Here is a 21,351-nt window from a genome sequence, read left to right as displayed (position 1 = left end):
GTAACTTTCCTGGCTGTCAACAGCTTTTCCCTCCTGTCCACTCTATTTTCAGCCATTAGTGGACATTCAGGAGGACAAATAAGGCAGTTAAAATGCTCCAGAGCCTCATGGCTCCACCTCATAATCACCCTTGCAACAACTCCAGTGATACACCCTCCTGACATGCTGTAATCAGCCACAATTGCAGCTATAAATCGTGGCAAATAGACCCTACCAGAACATGAGAGCTCCCTTCTGGCTATCACATAAAAAACAGTATGACCTGTCCATATAAAACCTCCCATAGCTCATTTCACCATGCAGTACATATCCTTCCTCTACACCAAGCACAGAAATGGGAGGACAGCAGTTGAGCATTGCTTGTAAGAAGAAACCACACTGACTGGCAAAGGAAATAATTGTTAATCATTCACAGCAGCTGACCTGTGGATGGTGAAGGGTGAAATGCTGCCCAAGTGACATTGTAATGTCAAGTCACCAGAGTCCTCAAGCTGTGGAGTATTGCTCATCTTGTGGAGCTCATAAAGCTCCATTGCTCAAAATACACAACTGAAAAATACAGTGTCAAGAACTTCTTGCTAAGTTTTCCCATCATAATCTCAGACCCAAACTTACTCTCATCTTTCTCTGACAACTCAAGCTAATGTTCACATTATGAGCAACTGTGAAGTTGTGCACACTAGCATGCTTTTCCAAAGGAAACAAGTTAAGGGTCAGATTTAATCAATCTCTTTTTTTTTTTCCTGAGATTTCCTAACAACACGCACTTTAGAGAGCCTAAATAACACCATGAGGCATATGCAAGGTTATTAAAACTATTCTGCGAGCAGAACTTGCAGTGATGAAAATAAGCCATGCTCATAACTTAGACTATCTCATTTGCATTCAGGATTAAATAAAGCACACAGGTAAATCATAATAGGATTTTTCTTATTTAGGTTATGGATAGGCAAATTGCAGATTTCTTGATGTATTTTTCGTTAAAAAATGAATGAGCGTTGTTCTTCGAAAAATGTCACATAGGTCCCTGGGAAAGTTAAGCCCTAGATGTGTCAGAGTCCACACTCAAAACCAGCAAATGGTTTTGTTTTAATCACACTATAAATTTGTTCTGTGTCAAATTGAGATATTGCCTCCACTTTCCTTAGAGGGAGCTATGAAGCAAACTAATTCATGTTTACAGAGCACTTCACATGGGGTTCATCTGGCTAAATGTCAGCTCTCTAGATAGGGTAATAACAGAGACTCTCAGTCAGTTCAAATACAGGTGTTTCTAGGGAAAGATTAATCTCATACTAAAACAGATGCCAAAAGTGCATGTTTCTCTCTATTGACATGAAGAGAGCTTAGGATGCTCAGGCTGCATGCTAAACCTCACCTAGTAAAAGTCTATAGCTGGTGAGATAACCTCTGCTCTCAGATACTCCATTGCCAACCAAAGCCCATGGAGGTAATGGACACTTTCGTTGCTGAAGGATTTCAAAAGCATTACAGAAAATGTGGCATCAGGCCATATGCTAAACATCAAAGAACTGTGCTGAGGATGAGATGCACCTCTCCTAATTTTAGCTGTCTGAAAAGGAGACATCTGATGTATGCAGGTTGCTTCGGTTCCCTTGTGGGTCAGCAGAAAAATACAGGAGTCTCTAAGAAGACGGCTCATCGCATCTGTCTCAGACCTATCTAAAGACAGGTTGAATCACTATTTGGCAGTGCCTACCTCCTCCCGTTCAGCAGAAAGGGAGCCCATACAGAGACTCATCTTCAGACTGCTGAAGTTAGGGGAGATATATTCCACTCATAGGGAATGCTATCCATTTTGTGCACTGAATGAGGCAGAAGTAAAGAGAAAAAAATGCTAACTAATCACACATAACATATTTGCACTGTCTCATTTGCCTCCAGGATGAATAAAGGCTGCAGATTTTTAAATTCAGACTAGCAATATTTTAAGTTTGTTATCCTGACCATTTACTGTAAACATACCATTCCATTTCTAAGTGGGAGAAGAAACAAGCAAACCCAAAATATTGTCATTTGAGCTGAGAAATTAGTCAAGGCAGATTGCCCAGGTGGGACTGGAAAGAAGACATCTAAGGAAACTTCCAAATGAACTTGTGCTTTAAATTAACCACTAAGATTATTTCAGTTGAAGGACAAGAAAATATATATAGCAGCAGTAGTAGTAGTAGTAGTTGTTGTTGTTGTTGTTGTTGTTGTTATTTTGTTTACTTCAAGTGCTTGGAAGCACTTTGGATTGAGTATGTTCCCTTGTTTACTTTAGGACTGGAACTGGGATTGTGAGGGAGACAGCATGATGCTTCTAATTTAGTCTTGAACCACAACGTTAATGTGAAAAATAGGTGATGCTGTAATCATTTCTCCAACACTTGAACAGGATTTTTCACCTGGCACTGTCTGTCTGCTAACAGTGCAGTGGAAACAGCTCACTTAGATCTTTCTCCAAACATCTCGCTGGCCGTTTAGTCTGTCGTACAGCGTTTCTGGGCTGGAGTGACAGCAGAAATATGGGCTGTCCATTGCTTTTTCCACCACCAAGGAGGGACCAAGCTGGCAGTGCCATAGTGAAAATGAGATCCTACACACAGCTTCCCAGACCTCTCCACAAGTGAAACGGGAAGGTACATACCTGCCTAAATTAGCAAGGACAAAGCTACTGTTACCCAGTCATTGCACCATGCTCGAGCACAGGATGAAAGGGTGGGACTTTCCCATTCTCAGTTGATTTGATTTAAAAGGTGTTTTTTTGTGTACCAGGGCAGGTGTGGTTTCCCAGTTGGCTTGTAAACTATTTAATCAGTAATGCCATAAATATGGCAACTAATAAGATGAATAATGCTCTTTCTTTGATCATAAGCCTCCTACTTCATTATAGCTACTAAAACAATATGGGGCCACTGAAACCCTCTAACATGATTACATCTCCTGAAAAGCAGCACACTCTAGTCCATTAACATTAAAATTAAAATAGTGACCTGAAAGAGCAACTCAGATTCCTAACAGCATACTTGGCTTGAAAAGCAATTTCTTATGCACTGCTCTGCTGATCAAATCAGCCGAACGTCTCATTACTTGCGAGTAATAACTGCCTTACAGGAAGCAGCCCATTTTTCCAGAATTAGAAAACACACCCAGATCTGCCTGTTACAGGGAAAAGAAGGGCAAAACTTGGCACTGGACAATTTCAACATCGTCTAACTGTAATATGCAACCAGACTCTCTTCTACAGGAAAGATGTCCACACTGCACTCAACCACACCCTAAAGCGTGGCCAAAGGACGATCAAAGAGCTCTGTACTCATCCAGTGACCCTACGACATTTGTTTCAAGATAATTATTTCAAGACCAGACTAAAGGGGCCATGGTTGGTTGCCCTGAATATGAGCTGGATTTCTGCCTGGCTCCACCAAGGATCTGATAGGGGCAGCATGGTGGCAGCTAGTGTACATGTTGAGATTTTCCTGTCTGTCCTGTGTTCAGGGGCAAAAAAAACCCCGAATTAAAACAGCACCCAAAGCCAGAAACCCAGAGCAACAAAAGGAAGTTTTAATAGCCAGAAAACACAGCAGTGTGCACATTTGGAAAGTCTTTTCAAAGTAGGACAGAGCCATTAACTTCTTCTTCAGTTTGAAGAAACCTGAGAAATGTCTCCTGCTTTGCATTCCCAAGGAGCCCAAGATAGGACTCACAGGGGGAACCACTGGGCTACTTCTAATTGTGAAAGTTTCTGGTGAGGCAACGGCCTGGAGGGCAATGTGGAAAGCAGGTGAGAAAAGAATCAGGAAAGGCACTGGACATCAGAGCCTCAAGTGATGTGTCCAGATTATATTTATTATGGAGGGTTTCCAGCCACAAGCACTAATATAAAACAAAGCAGCTTTTGCAGGAAATGCTCCATACTCTGGTGTTGCTTAAACTCTCAGCTGAACTATCAGCCTTGTCAACGTATTGATGGAGTATCACCAATATCCAAGGTCAGGGAGGTTGTCATCAGCTACTGGTTCTCTGAGACTTCTGAAAAAAGCAATCTGTATTGCCTGTGATAAAACAGCATCTGTTACTTTTACTAGAGAGAGGTCAATGGCAATAAACTTTATGGTAGACTAGAGGAGTGTATAAATTCCTAGGAAGAACAGTATCACCTGGGAGTCTTTCAGCAAATACAAAATATTATCAATTTTCGTGCCTAACATTTCTGCAGTCTTGAATGTTAAGCTTTCATGGATTGCCTGTGCTTGCAAGAAAGAGCCTGAGTGCTCACTAGATCCTGAACATCCTTTTCAATTCCTCCAGTACTGTCTGCATGTTTATTACCACCACATGGAGCCCTCATTTTTGTTACCTGTCTTAGTTACTTTCTGTGCTAATATACACTTTAAAAATAACAGAAAAAAATATGTTCTCATGCCATATTCTGAAGTTAAATAGTGCATTTAACCAGCTATGTCTGGCAATTAGTTACTTGAAGTCAGAGTATAGATGAGGGGTATGATTTTTCTTCTGCTGTATCTAAACCTTTAGCATCCTTACCTTCCACAATGCACTAGGCTGAAAACAGCTATTTCTGGACAGCCAAGTTGTGTCTCAGTTCAGAGCTAGGATAGAGGTGAAAGTGTCCAAACCCTGAAGGGGAGTCCTACTACTTTATTCACCATGTGTTGCTGTTATTGTTACAGTAGCCATCATCTCCTACAGTATTTTTGCTGTTCCTGACATTCCTTCCTCCACAGGAAAGGAAATCTGGCAAGAGCTAAGAGACCATCAGATAGTTAGGGATATTTTTAGGCACTCACTGAACTCTCTGTCTCCAAGGCTCTTCCACCAGGTTAAAATTACCTACATCCATATCAGTGTATCACTGCCCCAACCATAGTTCCACTTGGCAACTAGAAGTAGTATTTCAGAGGGTGTGAGGTGCACACTGCTGCTATCATCCTTCAGTGTCCTAGTCTTTCTGGCGTGCTAGCAGGAGGCAGTCAGAAAGCCCTTTTCCTCTTTCTCGATAACCAGCTGCTTGGGTTGGTGAGATATCTGTGATGACAACACTGGGGTCAATATCAAAGCAGCCACACACTAAATCTTCACATTGTCCCAGCATCCTCGTGGGGCATGCAGGTGTCACTTGTTTGTTCGTGGTAATCTAGACAACGGGTAAGGTCAGAGTCCTGCAGCTCAGACACTGTTTAGACCTGTCTTACTGCGAATGATTGTAAAAAGGGGTTTCAAACAAAGTCTTTTGCTGGACTAATTTATTTTTTAACTCTCTCTGGCTGTTGAAAGAAGTGATTTCCAAAGACTTACAATGGATAAGAACTCTGTCTTCTTACACTGTTTTATTCCCCTCTGGTTCACTTCTCCAGCAAAGACAGAAAAAGCAGCAGCTTATTATTTGCACGGACAATTCAACCCACATCTAGCACTCCCAGCTCAACAGTTTGATTCAGCATCATCATCCAGTGGTGGTGATCCGACTTATTCCCAAAGCATTAAGGACTGCACCTCCGGAGGAACAAACCAGAGAGATTTAATGGCTGCCCACAAGCCCTGCATGAAGTAGTGTGGTGAGTAAAGGAGTTACACAAGTCATAACCTTCCTGGTTAACAGGGGAGGTCCTGGATGACTGGAGACTTGCCAACATGACGCCCATCTACAAGAAGGGCCAGAAGGAGGATCCGGGGAGCTACAGGCCTGTCAGCCTGAGCTCAGTGCCGGGGAAGATTATGGAGAGGTTCATTTTGAGGGTGCTCACAGAGCACATGCAGGATAACCAAGGGATCAGGCCCAGTTCATGAAAGGCAGGTCCTGCTTGGCCAACCTGATCTCCTTCTATGACCAGGTGACCTACCCAGTGGATGAGGGAAAGGCTGTGGATGTTGACTACCTGGACTCCAGTAAAGCCTTCGACACTGTCTCCCACAGCATTCTCCTGGAGAAGTTGGCGGCTCGTGGCGTAGACAGGTGCACTCTTCACGGGGTAAAAAACTGGCTGGATGGCCAAGCCCAGAGAGTTGTGGTGAATGGAGTGAAATCCAGTTGGTGACCGGTCACAAGCGGAGTCCCCCAGGGCTCAGTTTTGGGGCCGGTCTTGTTTAATATATTTATCGATGATCTGGATGAGGGGATTGAGTGCACACTCAGCAAGTTTGCAGACGACACCAAGTTGGGCGGAGTGTTGATCTGCTCGAGGGTCGGAAGGCTCTGCAGAGGGATCTGGACAGGCTGGATTGGTGGGCCCAGGCCAATTGGATGAGGTTCAACAAGGCCAAGTGTCGAGTCCTACACTTGGGTCACAACAACCCCATGCAATGCTACAGGCTTGGGGATGAGTGGCTGCAAAGCTGCCCAGCGGAAAAGGACCTGGGAGTGCTGGTTGACAGCCGGCTGAATATGAGCCAGCAGTGTGCCCAGGTGGCCATGAAGGCCAATAGCACCCCAGCTTGTGTCAAAAACACTGTGGCCAGCAGAAATAGGGAAGTGGTTGTCCCCCTGTACTCAGCACTGGTGAGGCCGCACCTTGAATGCTGTGTTCATTTTTGGGCCCCTCACTACAAGAAAGACATTGAGGTGCTGGAGAATGTCCAGAGAAGGGTGATGAAGCTGGTGAGGGGTCTGCAGCACAAGTCTTCTGAGGAGCAGCTGAGGGATCTGGGGTTGTTCAGCCTGGAGAAGAGGAGGCTGAGGGGAGACCTCATCGTTCTCTACAATTACCTGAAAGGGGGTTGCAGAGAAGTGGGTGTTGGTCTCTTCTCCCAAGTGACTAGCGACAGAACAAGAGGAAATGGCCTCAGGTTGCACCAGGGGAGGTTCAGGTTGGATATTAGGAAAAATTTCTTTCCTGAGAGAGTGGTCAAGCATTGGAACAGGCTGCCCAGGGAAGTGGTGGAGTCACCATCACTGGAGGTGTTCAAAAAATGTGTAGATATGGCACTTCGGGACATGGTTTAGCGGGCATGGTAGTGTTGGGTTCATGCTTGGACTTGCTGATCTTACAGGTCTTTTCCAACCTTAATGATTCTGTGATTCTGTGATTTAGAAAATTAATTTGCTGTATTTTACAAGTAGCTTGCAAGGGAATTTTGGAACTGTAAAATTTTCCAAATCCTATAGATTAAAAGGCCTCAAGAGTGTTTTAAAGAGGTTTTTGCTATTAACCAATTACTCTTTCTTTCCACAGATGTCACAGCTGGGATTTAAACAGCACTTCATGCTGGTCTGACATTCTCACTGGATCCATTGGACTTCAGTGAGGACCACAGCTTAGAGCTTAAGCTAAAAAAGAGGCTTTGTTGAAACACACAGAACAGCGTTTACACCAGCATGAAGACGGTATCTTCCAGCAAGCCTACTACCTTCTACGTGATACTCCATAAGGTGGCTTATAGGACCCTTTAGATGGTCTCAGTTTTATAACAATAATAAACGAGATTTACCCCTGATACACCATGCCACCACTCAGGCTGTTGGTTTACTGATCCTGATTTGCTTACTCTGCATCATGACACTTGGGAGATGCAATTTCTACTTCTCCTTGGCCCCAGCAAAGCAGCAAGCCACGAGTCCCATGCAGATCACAAAAAGGGCTTGATCTCAGCTCAAGCACCATTCCACATTTGGGATTATGAGAAGCACAAACCTTGCTTGAGGAATATAATAGAGTTATACCTCAAGAAAGAGCAAGCTTCAGGAGGTAGTGAGGCAGGTGAGCAGGAGATGACCAGATTGAACTACAGAGCCACTCTGTTTCAGAAACATAAGCCTAAAGCTTCCGTCAGAAACAGGGGACAGATACAGCACTTGGTACCCTTACACAGGAAAGGAAAGATAACACTTCAGGAAAGATAAAAGGGATATAAAACCAAGGAAAAAATTAGGGCAAAGAGGCAGTATCAGAGAGAAGTCAAAACCACAAGCAAATAAGTGAATACAGTTATAGCCATCCCAGCTGGTGGAAAGGGCTGTTGTAATCTAACCCCCAGACTCTTGTAAAAACAGGAAATAAATACATGTCTACAGCGGCTGCCTCTGAGGCAGCACCTTTCAACACCTGATCTCGTGTTAATAACACACCACTTTATGTGATGCATGGTTCTGTTTATCTACAACAGTCTCTCTTACCCATTTGCCTCTCAGTTTTCAGTTGCAAGTGGCATACTGAACGACACTGAAAGCTGTTTTTGACACTGAACTCTTTGCCTCATTACTGAAGGCTTTTCTGTGTTGAAGTCATTCTCCATTTTCTCAGTGATGGATGTTTGGCTTAGTGCCACGGTCCCTCTTTCAGCTCCTTTCCTGCTCCAGTGATTTACAAGGTTAAACAGAGGTTTATTATTCCTTTGATATCCTTGTATGCCAGATAGGCTTGCACCACCTGAACTTACCAGGACTATCTGTATTAGGTTCTAATTTTAATTAGTTCCTCTATTTTTGAAGCTCTCTTTTGAGTTCCTCAGGCCCTAAGGTGCTCTGTGTTCCTTTGGAAAGCCATAAAATGGCATAACTGCAAACTCATCACTTGGTATAGCAGTGGGGAAGGGAGGACCCTACACTTCTTTGAATAAAGGTTTTGTTGGTAGCGCCCAAGAGGACTCTATGCATACGGCTGAGAAAAATTACAGCGGATAAGTGTTTATGACAGCAGAGTGGCAGGACTGATAAATTCAACATAACTAGCAACAATTCTTACTGCTTGCTTGTACAAGAGGCTAATATTATTTTTAGGGTAAGAAAAGGTATTTGAGGAAAAACACCTTACTAAGACATAACCTGCTAGATTCTCCTTGTAATGCTAGAAGCTGGGCTATAAGAAAACCCCATCAAGATGTTATCCATGAAAATAAAAATATTGCCATTAATTTTAGGTGCTAGAAGCAAGGCCTAATATGAAAGCAGGTAGGGACTCCTCTCTAAGAGGCTGTGGTGCTTGCTTTATGCCAGATGACCAGTACAAAACAGATTAGACGTACAGGTACACCGAAACCCGGCCACAGCTGTCATCAGGGATGATTCACATCAGACAGACTGATTTAACTCCAAATGTTAGGAGGAGTTAATTGAAATAGTGTATGCACCTTCTTCCCATCATGTGTGCATAATGGGCAAAAAGCTTGCACTGATGAAGAATCTATGGGATGGTTTCTCCAGGCCCCTCTTTTGCAGCAATCTCTTTCTGAAGTAGAATTAATCTAAAATTTTTGGACCAAGAAATATCTGGAAATACCTCATTGTTAGCCAATCTATTAGTCTTTTTATAGACAAAGTTACTTCCTGGGCTATGAATAGTCAAAAATTGAATTTATTTCCTTCTCATCATCCTCAAATGCACTGGAATAACAAAAAATCCTGGCTTGTTTAACTTCTGGAAGAAAAAAATACTACCTTTTTTTTTTTAAAAAAAAGCCTTTACGGCTAGAATTATTTTTATTTTTTTAATATGCAGGTAGATCTGAATACTTCATGTTCACATTCCTGTGCATGGTTAACCCTTGTTAAGTCTTTTCTGTGAATGCAGAAGTCAGAATTCGTCACTGCTGGGATTCAGACCAGGGAAAGTCTTTCACAGGGACTGCTCAGCTGTTACCAGTTTTCTTCCTGCAGTAGCAGACTCTAAAGTAACTTCAGCATTCGTTCTCCATGTTTCATGCTGTCATTGAGCAGCTCAGCCAGGCTACCTGCTTCAACACAGATCTGATGCCTAGTGCTCGTCAGGTCATTCACAGTGCCAGAAGTCCCCCAGGATGTTGGGTAATAGGTACACCTCCAGCCATACTAGGAAAAAGATTAATTTAAAACATGGGGTTTTAATTGAAGGAACTCCTTAACCCAGCTCTGTTCGCGACAGCGTGGTTATGTGTACTCTGCAGGATGCTTGAGTGTTTCCAGGCTCCTAATCCAGATGCGCATTTTGGTGGCACCCTACCCCCTGTTGAGGTGACTGTACACTTTCATTTCCCCATCCTTTAGTTTCTGTAGAAGGAAAATTCCTTGGTACGTAAGCCCAAAAGAAACCGCCGCAGGTCCTCATGCTGGATAACTGGCCGATCTGGACACCAGGGATGCCACGGTGCACATCTAATGCACAGGTTAGAGCGAGCCTGGAGGACTGCAGTGGCTACACTTAGAAGTCACAGATGACTGCTTGACCTGGTTTTCTTGGAGTTACCGGGTATTAAAATGTCCTTGAACATGGGTGAATCACTTGGCAACCTCTGAAGAACTTCAAAGATCTTTTAAGTGCAATGATCTAGGCTATAATGTTGCGATTAGCTATTGCACAGCACAGAGACTCCTAGAAAGCAAAGCTAAAACGGGACTTGTAAGGTCACCCGCACTGAAGGTATCCCACCTACCAGCCCAGAGGACGAATCCACCCCACGAAACAAGTCCAGCCTTTTTCTCCAGCTCACAAGAGACTGAAATGACTCTTGGGACTACAGGTACAGGTCAGCTGCTACTTCCCTATTTACTTCTCATGGATATACAGCAGCTATAACCAGAGGTATGTGTCTCAAGAACCCCACTTCAATTTCAGCTCTCCAGATCCTTACAGAATTGAGAACATCAGCACTCAAGTCAGTGCTAATTATTCTTTATGAAATTTTGTATGGGGGACTTTCCTAGGGCAAGTGGGCGGGTGGGAGGAAATAAGGAGCCCTTAGCCCTATCCCCATTGTCACTGCCTAGTGATGGGTCACTGAAAAACATGACAGCAAAGTGCCTGTGCCATGGCACAGCAAAGCTTCATTTTCTGCCCCATCTCCCATAAACGTCATAGCTGCATCCAGTCCTGCCTATACGGGTATAACACTGAGGATGAAGAGGAGAGTAGCTGGTGTCCACACGAATAGCCAGCTTCACCATCATTGCATACGTGCAGTCTTTGCTGGTGACCACCATGTCTGTGCATCTACTGTCTGAAAACAGTGATCCGTTACAAATCTCTGCTGCTATTCATGGATTTTCCACTTCCCTCTCAGGGGCTTCCCGAGGAGACTATGAGAGGGACAATACAGACGGCCAAGTGCAAAGGGAGGGCAAAATGCCCATCACACAGGCACCACAAAAACGCTTTTGTCCCCCAGAGGACATCGGTCTAATGTGTTCGTTCTGCAGGTTCAACAGCCTGGACACTCCAATTTCCTCCTGCTACCACGTGTTTTAATGGGCAAATATAAATAGTCCCAGGGGTATTATAATTAGCTGGTGAGTCACCAGCATCTTTGGAATGCAAACCCTGTGCTGCAAACTGCAGAACACTGGAGACATGCTGACAGTTAAACCTAGCCACTGCAGTCTATAATTGTAGGGTACTAGTTTTACAACCAGTGCCTCTACCATAAAATGCCCAAACATCCTTTATAGAGCTACAGAAAAACACAGAGGTCATAAATATGCTGGCATTTTGCTCATTTGCACATGGAGGTTTCAGAGGCAGGGAAGAGAGTTAGAGGCTGAGGTCAATCTGTGGTACAACACATAATGCAATTTCTGCTGTTCTTGACACACACAGCCTTTGTGACTACTTAGGAGTTAAGAGTCAGGGCTTTTATCTTCCCTTCTTGCCCCATTAACAGAATCCAATGTGGGATGTATAATGTGATGTAGTGGTTGGAAGTATCCCTCCCCAGGGTTAATTTCTCTTAGTACTTTATGGAAATCATTGCAGGTCATTCTTTACTTATGTGGCAGATTCCCCCTGAAAACAGCAGTCATTATTTGTTGAGGATTGTTATTTCCTGTGGTGCAAAATGTTGAGGACCAGAGCTCAGCCCATTTTTAATTCTAGGGATCACCCAGATTTCTGCAACTAAATCCCATGTCCTGCAGGTCTAGTTTAAAATACAAATAATTTAAATGTGAAATTTTAAAACCTCAGGAAGTATAATTCAATTTCAATAACTTTCATGTGTTATTTCGATGCAATATAGTGGTTCATAAAAATACACAGGGGGTACGTCTTCAGGGTGCAAAATGTTATCATTGTGTTTTCCTGTCTCGTCATGATTAATCGTAGGCCATCATCCTTTGTTAAATGCTGATGGAACCAAAATGGCAATTCGTCAATACAAGAGTTATTAAGTATGACAACTGGGGTTTTATTTTGAATACTTCAGGGCAGATGAGTTAAACCCTCTTTTGTCTTCATTTCTCTACTTGATTAAAAAAAATAGTACCCACATGGATGTTGTAAGAACTTTGTTTAAAGTATCATTAAGCATTGCTTTAAAATATCAAACTTTCTGGAAGAGAAACAGTGTTTCTCCTGGTATTCCAACCAGATTTCTTGCTTGCTTTCAAAAATCCCTGCATGATTTCTAATGCATGCAGCAACTTTTATATTCTGAATTTACATGTTATGAAATGTTAAGCAGATGCTGCTTCACTTCACTGCCAAAATTTGTATCAGTAGTAGAGTAAAGCCGCCTATATATTCTTAACTCATGCAATCCTATTTCACTGTGGCAGACCTTACTGAATGCTACAGCTAGTAATTTTTTATTTAAATCCTATGATACTAGAGGGTCATAGAGTACAATCCTCTGCTATGAGAGGACTCATGAGTATCCATTGCTGTTTATTTGTCTCCATTACTACTACCTCACCGCTTGCTCCAGTACTTCATATCTCTGACACTTTTAAAACTTCTTCTAATATCTTGAATGTATCTCTTAAACAGTTGATACCCATTTCTTATTATACTTTGTCCTTTAGCTTGAGTGATTCCCCTATCTCCCTTCTGCTATTCCCCTGATCTATTTGCAGAAAGCAATACTATCTCCCCTTTCCACCTGCACACTGCAGGATTAACCAAACCCAGGTTTTTTGTCTCCTGTTCGAAAATAGTCTCTCTGGCTCCTGAACACACTAATACCTCCTTGAGGCTGAATCCATCTTTCCTGAGCTAAGGAGGTCTGAGCACACTTTTCTAGATAAGCTGTAACGAAAGCCCTGCCCACTCGCATGAATTCTTCCCTATCTCTACAAGACCTACTTTACCTTGTCTAAAAATGTCCTTTGCCTTTTTCCCCAGCTGTACAGCACTGTGACTTACAAACGTCTGCTGACTAAGACACCATCGGTTTCCAGAGTATGAGTTTATAGCACAAAGTCCTGTTATTGATCCATAAGTACCATAACAGGCCTTTTCAACTAATAGTCCCAAGTCCGTTGGAAAAACTCCCAGGTTTTTGAGGCCAAACAGTTCCTCTTCAAGGATATTCCAATCCCAATCTATACAGGGGTAACTCACAAAGAAGATTAGACCTAAAACTGGACTCTGAGGAGGTCCACCACTGTCTCTCCTCTGGCTTGTCATTCTCTTTCCTAGAAACTTCATCATTATTTCCCTGCTAGCCAGTTTCTGGCTCACTTTACAACTTTTATTAATCTCTAACCTTTTTGCACTTTAGCAGTGATTTTCAATACAGTACTCCAACAAATGCTTGCTGAAGTCCAGATAGATGGGATTTACTTAGTTCTGTTTGTCTAAAGAAAAAAAATCACCTGTCTTTTAAAAGGAAAATATCAGTTTAGGCTGTTGGCTCTCTTCCAGCTCATAATGTTCTTTTTTGATGCAGTTATTCACTTGATTATGCGTGGAGCGATCCTCCTCACCCCTACTCTCAGCCTCTGACTTAACAAAATACCACGCAACTTCCACCTCTCAGTCACACCACTGGTTCCCCTCATCTCGTAAAGTTCGTCCTTTTATAGCTCATTTTATTATTTAGCTTCTATTTTTACTTCTACTAATCCAGAGTGACTCAATTCACATTCATTTAACTGCAGACACAGACTTAAAGGTAGTAGGTCATGCTATAACTTATATGCAGGTAGGCTATACAAAAGAGGGCTGGCATTGGTGATGTTCTGTGTGAAAGAATTGCCTGTGCTATCTGCTGGTGCATTGCACCCAATAAAAATGTAAGAAAAAAAATCCCCAGAAAGACTTTTGTCCCTCTTACCTTCAGTTCTGATGTCTTGTCCCTGTCTGAGAGCGGGAAGAGGTGTTTAATCTGAGAAGCCTTTTAATACCCTCTTCCCTGACCCCAAAATGAAATTTACTGCAACTTCCACTCGAGGGGACTGCACTTTGTGTCCATCTAGAAACAAGCTTGTGCAAGATGTAGCTATAAAGTTCTGTGTTAGGAGCCTGCTGGGCAAGGATCAGTTTTGGTTGTCATTAAGCTTCGATGTGGAGTACAAGATACAGGTGTTAACTTCAAATCCTTGAACATAGGAGGACGTGGGTAGCAGAGGAACAGCCTCCCCCCAGTGCTGTCACTGGTGAATCCGCAGAAATTCCAGAGCTGAACCGCTCTGACAAGCGTGAGGGAGCAGGAGGCAGGCTGCTTCTCAAAACTGAAGTGCAGTCCTCTTTGGGGCAGAATAGAAAAGCCTTTCAGCAACAACTAACAGCACAATACATCCTTTTGGAAGAGGAAACAGCATACTAAGCAACAGAAATTTTCCAGTTACTTTAGCTGGAAGAAGGCAATGATTTTCTGTTGGATTTGGACTCAGGGGCCCACAGTCTTCAGAAAATGGTACAGAGGATGCGAGAAGTACATAAGGAGTGGACCAGCATTTTGGTCCTATACTGTTCCAGCCCCAGCAGCACAATGACCTGTAGCAGATCCAGAATATCCATGCAGCTTTTTCCAGAGAAGAGGCAAACGTTTCCCTAATCACCAGGAACAGGAAGAGAAAGAAATCATTGTTGTCATACCACGTAAGAGCAATCAGAGGCCTTCTAAAATTCCTCTTGTATTGGTGATGAGGGGCCAGGGATGTCACTTCAGTCAAAAAATATAACAATCCTGTTATTAAGTCACTGCATGGCATGGTGAATGTCTACACTTTACAGCGAACAGACATTCCCTGGGTCAAATAAATGCCAGCCCTATGCTATCAGTCTACTGAGGGGAACAGACATGCACCAATAAAGGAAACTCTGATTAGCTATTAGGGTGAAAAAAAAATAAATCAGTACGATAGTGACCAAACTGGAACGGGTGCCCAGATTGCCTGTTGAATGCCCATCTTTGGAGATACTGAAAACTCATATCTACGAGGCCCTGAACAGCCTGTTCTAACTTCGAAGTGGACCTAACTTTGAAGCAGACCCTGCTTTGAATAGGAGGTTGGACCAGATGATTTCCATAGGTCCCTTCCAACCTGAAAAAGTCTACAGATCTAAGACTGCAAAGTTGCCTTTTAAATTAAGATGCTGAATATTGACTTGCCATCTAGGAGGGAAGTGGGATTTGAAGATAAAAGGAAAAATAAGTCAAAAACTTTACAGAAGAGCTTAAGTATGTACATATATAAATATATATGCATATACGTATCTACACCTCACTCTAGACAGAACTTTTGCACCACATCTGAAGTGGGATGCTTGTCCTTTATACTGCTCAACAGAATATATATTTTTGAAGTCAAATAAAAGCATAGAGTCTAATAATTAGCACATGAATTAAAATTCCGCTCAGATAAACACAGATTAGACATAGACAGCTATTTGCAACATCTTCTGCAAAGGATCACATAGAAGATGATCATCTGAGAAGGGACACAATCCTCCTACTCATTTTGAGCAGCAGCTTCCACTGCGAATAGGTGCATTCAGAGTCAGTAGGGCTATTTGCTGAATATAGCCCAGTGACAGGAGGACTGTCAGAACAGGTTGAAGCAAGACCTAACAATAGACAGCAGTTGAAAATGGGTGTTTGCGGTTTATAAGTTTGGGTCTAATGACCAGAAAAGATGTTACCTCCTAGCATTATTACAGGCTTAGTTGTAATCAGACTGCAGCAAAAATAAACTGCCTACAGACAGCGCAGTTGGAACTGATAATTTGTGCAAGCAGTGAAAATCCCCCAATGAAAAAAATCTAAGCGAGTAGCAGAGCTGTCAAACCTTGACCATTTCTACTCATAATCAAGTTGCAGAAGAGCCTCCGGCCTCCCACTGCAGTGACTTATGTTCTTGGGTCAGTCACAGATATTCCCAGTACATCTTTGATGGGCAGGTTTTCTCTGCCAACAGCTCAAATAGTCTTGGGGGGCTAGATAAGAGGTGCAACCCACGCATATATCTAACAAAGTCCTTCAGTTGGCTGGAAAGACATATCAGAACTCACAGAAAAACAGAGATATCACCAGACTGGCTTTCCTCTTGATTTTTCACGTGTTTCAGAAAAGATGGTTCTTCTTGGGACTTTTTATCTTTTTTTTTTCTTATATACACATATATATGCATTTCTTCAGTGGTAATTGCCATTCTGCTTGGACATCCCACACCAATCACAGATCAAATAAATGGACATTAAAACTCACCAAACGTGGAGTGGTAAAAAAAAAGTAATCTCTGAGACTTATTGCATTCCTCTATCTACTACACTAAGCCTCATTGGCTTTTTAATTTGCTGTCATATCAAAAGAAAGCTCATGATTAAGTTGCTGTCAACTGTCAACAGATAACTCTTTTCCAGCCCTGCAGTTTCTGGTGTAATTCTCCACCACTGAATATGTGTCAGACTAAGAAAATGCCAACTAGGAAAGGTGTAATGAATCAGAACATCACACTAGAAATGTACAGTCATTCTATTTCAATTCCCAGACGTACAGCAGAAAAGCGTGTCTCCTTACCTGGAATCTCATCAGTCCCACCATTGGTGTGTTTGAATCGATCTCCCTCCACATGGACATTTGGACACAGGACATCTGAAAAGCAAAAGAACAGGTACAAAATTATCACAGGTAAACACATCATTTTGGAAGCTATAGAACTAACAAAGGCTGATCTCCTGGGGTTTGTCCAACACTTGCACATGGTCCCACAGCAATAATTCTGTTCCCTGTCTCTGCACACCCCAAATACCCTTCCTCTGTCCTATCACCTAATCACATGCTGGGCAAGAGACCCAATACACTACATCTGGTTTCAAGCCACTTTTTGATGACTGGCCAGCCAAGAAGCTAAACAGCATAGATCACCAGAGCCTTTCCCTCAGCTAGGACATCACTCTGGGTTTTTCTCTTTCATCAGTCTGTAAATCTGAACCAAAGTCACAAAAACTTAAGAAAATTGAAAATATGATTCCACTCCCAGATTTGTTGGAAGGATATTTCTGAAGGCCCAGGTGACATTAGGGTGCTGTCCAGACTTTTCAGAAAGGAGACTTCCTACTCAGAAAAACCTCAAACCTAAAGTGCTAAGACAGGAAAGGGAATCCAGAGCACAGAACAATGAAGTGACTTTAGTCACACCAAGGTCCCATCTCAGGCCAGTATCTGAGACAAAAAGTGAAGCCCACTCTCCTATATCTTACTGTCTTACTTGTGATTCCCCTGTTAACGCTCCTCCAGGACCATGACTATTTATGTGTCTGCTCCTTGAGTTTGTTCAAGCAGAAAGCAGTGTTAAATATGACTAAAACTTTGAAGAATATTCACCCCTACACACAGCTTTCAAAAAAGTCCTGGAAAAACCCAGCCTTTGTCAGCCATTTCTCATGCTCCCAATTAGTGTCAACACAATCGCAGGTAAATGCTTTTCTGCAGAGAACTGTCTACCTATCCACCTCTTTCCTGCCATGTCTTTGAAGTAACATTTATTTATGCTTTTTTTCCCCCAGATCAATAGGTAGTTGCACACTTGTAAGCAATGGGGATAGGTAGCTCAAGGAATCAGTTTAATGAGAATATAAAAATGAACTCCTGACTTTTCACTGCTTGCACTGCCCCACATTTAAGTCTTTTCTCTGATTTAAAGAACAACCAGGTGAGGACAGCCAAGTCCCATTCTTTCATTTGCCCACTTGCACACATGATAATACACATATCCTCTGCAGTTGCAATACTCATCTTGATGCATACGGTATTTAGCATCATCTCCATCTGGTGTTTAGTATGTTATTCCTTCAGTATCATTAATTGTTGTGCTTATAAAGGAGCAGCAAGGGCTAGCTGCTTCCTAAGGGATGGGGAGCCCGGAGCTGAAGGTGACCCAAGCCCAGGCAACACCCTCACCAATGGGGCACTATCTCACAGAGCTCTCTGAAGACTTTCTACAGCAGGTCTACCTTGAATTGTTCGTGAAGCTACATCCAAAATCATGAGATAAAAATGACTTTTCTGAGGACATCGCCAGCAGGCCCTATATCTCTCCTCCTGCTTCCCGACTCTCAGTAAAAAATCCAATATTCCACAATGTTTGGTTAAGCCTCGCAATGAAATCAGATATTTTTCCTGCTTTATTGTGCTAATGAATATATGGCCCAGATTATCAGCTGCAGAAGAGGCACTCAGCTCAGTGGAAAGAAGGGACTGTAAAAGCCATTTCCAGAAGCCCCAACAGCCAACGCAGCAATCAACAGCAGTCAAATACATTCAGGTACCCTTTTGCTGCAGCGGTGAGGGAGGCCAGAGACTGACAGTCATGCAAGTGTGTGTTACCCAGGGCATTTCAGATTTTCTTTGGACCATCTTTAGGGCTGCTGCTTCTATAGATAAAATTCAGAGTAGTCACTTTTGTTTTTTCACCACACCAGGAGCCAATGCTGATTGATGCACAGGGGCACTTGGTGTAAATTTTAGCCAGAGGTCTCTTTTGCTCCCTGATGCCTGTTGGTTTGAAAGCCAGGACACTTCACTCAAAACCACTTATGTCTTGATATTAGACATGTGAAACGATGTGGTAGTTTCCCCTCCATCAGAGGTCTGCACAACTTCCCAATACAATAGTGAAGCTCTCCTCTGCTAGATGAACTTTAAAAGTTGGAAAACTTTTAAACCATTAAGACTTGCAAGAGCCAAAGTTAGGCCACCTCTATTCCCATTGAAAACTAAGCTGTACTGGCAAAAGATTTGCTTAGAAGTGTCAGAAGCCCTGTGCAGATGTTATACCGATCCTTTAAATTTTAGCTTTGCTAACAACGAATGCTGTTTTGATTACAGGCACTGAGTCAGTGCAGTAAACAGCACTTCTGAGCCCCAGTCTCGGAACTGGAAGATGTATGGCTATGCAGTAAAATAAGGAACATAAGAAATCAAAATGAGAAAATTTTCCCCAAATAAAGAGTAAACAAATGGAAGGTATGAATAAAATCACAAAAACGTCATTCACCTCTGTTGCCCAGGATTCCTGAAAGATACACAGGGAAGAATAAAACATCTCAGACACAGCGGTGTACCTCCTCATGCAACAGGGAGGTAATGTCTGAATTATAGATATATAAATTATCACTCCACTCTTTAATGACAACACACACCCTCCACCAAGTCCAATTAGAAAGAACCATGGCTTCCTAGCAGGGAAGTATGAAATCTTTCTGGTTTTAGCTCCTATTTTGGAACCAGGACTATAGAGCAAAATCATGCACTTGGCCTTGGTGCAGAACAGTCTTGCCACAAAAAATAGACATGCCAATGTTAATAAGATTATTCTCTTCTTCCAGCTCTGTCCTTTAAGTCTCTTATTACCTCATAAAGAACTGTGGCCTCACTTTGGCCTTCATTTTACAAATGTCCTGTGCTCCTTTTGGCTTCTCCCTTCCTTTTTGCACCTAAGGCACGAGCATAAATAGTCCACAAGGGAAAGAAAATGATTGCAATGCTCACTTTCCAGCTGCAGAATAATTCACAGAGGCACAAAAGAGGTTACTGCTTTACCATCTAAGTTAGCAGCATGGCTACTTATGTCCAAAGGAGCAGTGTGCCGGACTGACAGCACATCAATCAGTCCCAACCAGCAATCAGGTCTCATTGCTACACCCAGGGGTGCATTGATAGGAAAGGCAAGACAAAAGCTGTTCTGCTCCTGTGGAGTCTTTCTATGAGATCCCTGATATAGGTGAACATTTTAACATCAGAGAAGAGTGTTTATGCCTATTCTTTCTGCTACTGCCAAGCCAAACTTTGAGCAAACACTCACGGTGCTTGGAGGATTTGCAGCAGTAAGCATCCACTGCAAACAGCAGAAAGAGTAATAAAATCTGCAGTGCAGCTACATCTCTACTAATTTATAAACATTTACAGATTTTCAAAAGAGAAGATACAACTGCTGACCTGAACTTTCAGCCACTCATCCTTGTTACGTTCTCTCTGGCCACGTCATTCAAATCTATATGAGCTTGTAGTTGCTTTTAAATACATATTGTTTAAAACTACTTCCTTGACTTCAACTTCATGTAATATTCTGTCAATCCTTTGCTTTATGCACAAATTTATCAGCAAAGATTTTGCATTTATGTCCATGTCGTTCATGGAAATTTTTAATAGCACCAGAACTGCTATATATCCCTTTTACAGTTGCACTAGAAATGATGACTTGCCACTGACACCTGCTACATGAAATCAGTCAGCTCTTAATCCATTGTAGAGTGTTACTTTTTAATGCAAATGTCATTCAATACGCAGTAACAATGCCTAAGAATAAATGTATTCTATCTAGGTAGTTACCATATCAACCAAACTGTAACTCTCCACAGAAAGAAATTAGTTTTGTTAGAGATGACCTCTTTCTCGTTAAATTATAATCCTTGAATAGGAATACATAAAAATTCCCATTCTGTAATACTTTATTCATTGGCTTCAACGTCAATTATTATTTTTTTGTGAGTGAGATCAGGCAAACTGGTCTATAGCTATACATAGGAATCATTTTTCATTTTTTAATAGCGATATATTATCATCATTTCAAAGCCCCATAATTAGGGTTGTACTAGGAAGCTATATGTATATAAGTTTGCAGACGACACCAAGCTGAGTGGTGTGGTTGACAAGCCTGAGGGACAGGATGCCATCCAGAGGGACCTGGACAAGCTCAAGAAGTTGGCCCATGTGAAACTCATGAGGTTCAACAAGACCAAGTGCAAGGTCCTGCACCTGGGTCAGGGCAACGCCTGGTATCAATACAGGCTGGGGGATGAAGGGATTGAGAGGAGCCCTGTGGAGAAGGACTTGGGGGTACTGGTGGATGAAAAGCTGGGCTTGAGCCAGCAATGTGAGCTCGCAGCCCAGAAAGCCAACCATGTCCTGGGCTGCATCAAAAGTGTGGCCAGCAGGTAGGAGGAGGTGATTCTCCCCATCTACTCTGCTCTTGTGAGACCCCACCTGCAGTACTGCACCCAGCTCTGGGGCCATCAACAAAAGAAGGACATGGAGCTGTTGGAAAATGCGCTATCCCTGGAAACATGCCTCATCCCTGGAAACATTCAAGGTCAGGTTGGACGGGGCTCTGAGCAACCTGATCTAGTTGAAGATGTCCCTGCTCATTGCAGGGTGGGGTTGGACTAGATGACCTTTAAAGGTCCATTCCAACCCAAA

At 42.6% G+C, this 21,351-nt stretch overlaps 1 protein-coding gene across 1 annotated transcript in view; it reads right to left on the bottom strand.

Annotated features, from left to right (window-relative positions):
• The window catches only part of COL22A1 (collagen type XXII alpha 1 chain), a 214,464-nt gene that overhangs the window by 154,719 nt on the left and 38,394 nt on the right, over nucleotides 1–21,351 (bottom strand). The window contains exon 3 of the mRNA XM_059815813.1: nucleotides 16,672–16,746. Within this exon, the coding sequence (XP_059671796.1) occupies nucleotides 16,672–16,746 (75 nt within the window). The remainder of the gene's footprint in view (nucleotides 1–16,671; nucleotides 16,747–21,351) is intronic.

Source organism: Gavia stellata, chromosome 3, assembly GCF_030936135.1.
Source record: "Gavia stellata isolate bGavSte3 chromosome 3, bGavSte3.hap2, whole genome shotgun sequence".
NCBI classification, from domain to species: Eukaryota; Metazoa; Chordata; class Aves; order Gaviiformes; family Gaviidae; genus Gavia; species Gavia stellata.
This window is presented reverse-complemented; position numbering and strand designations above follow the sequence as displayed.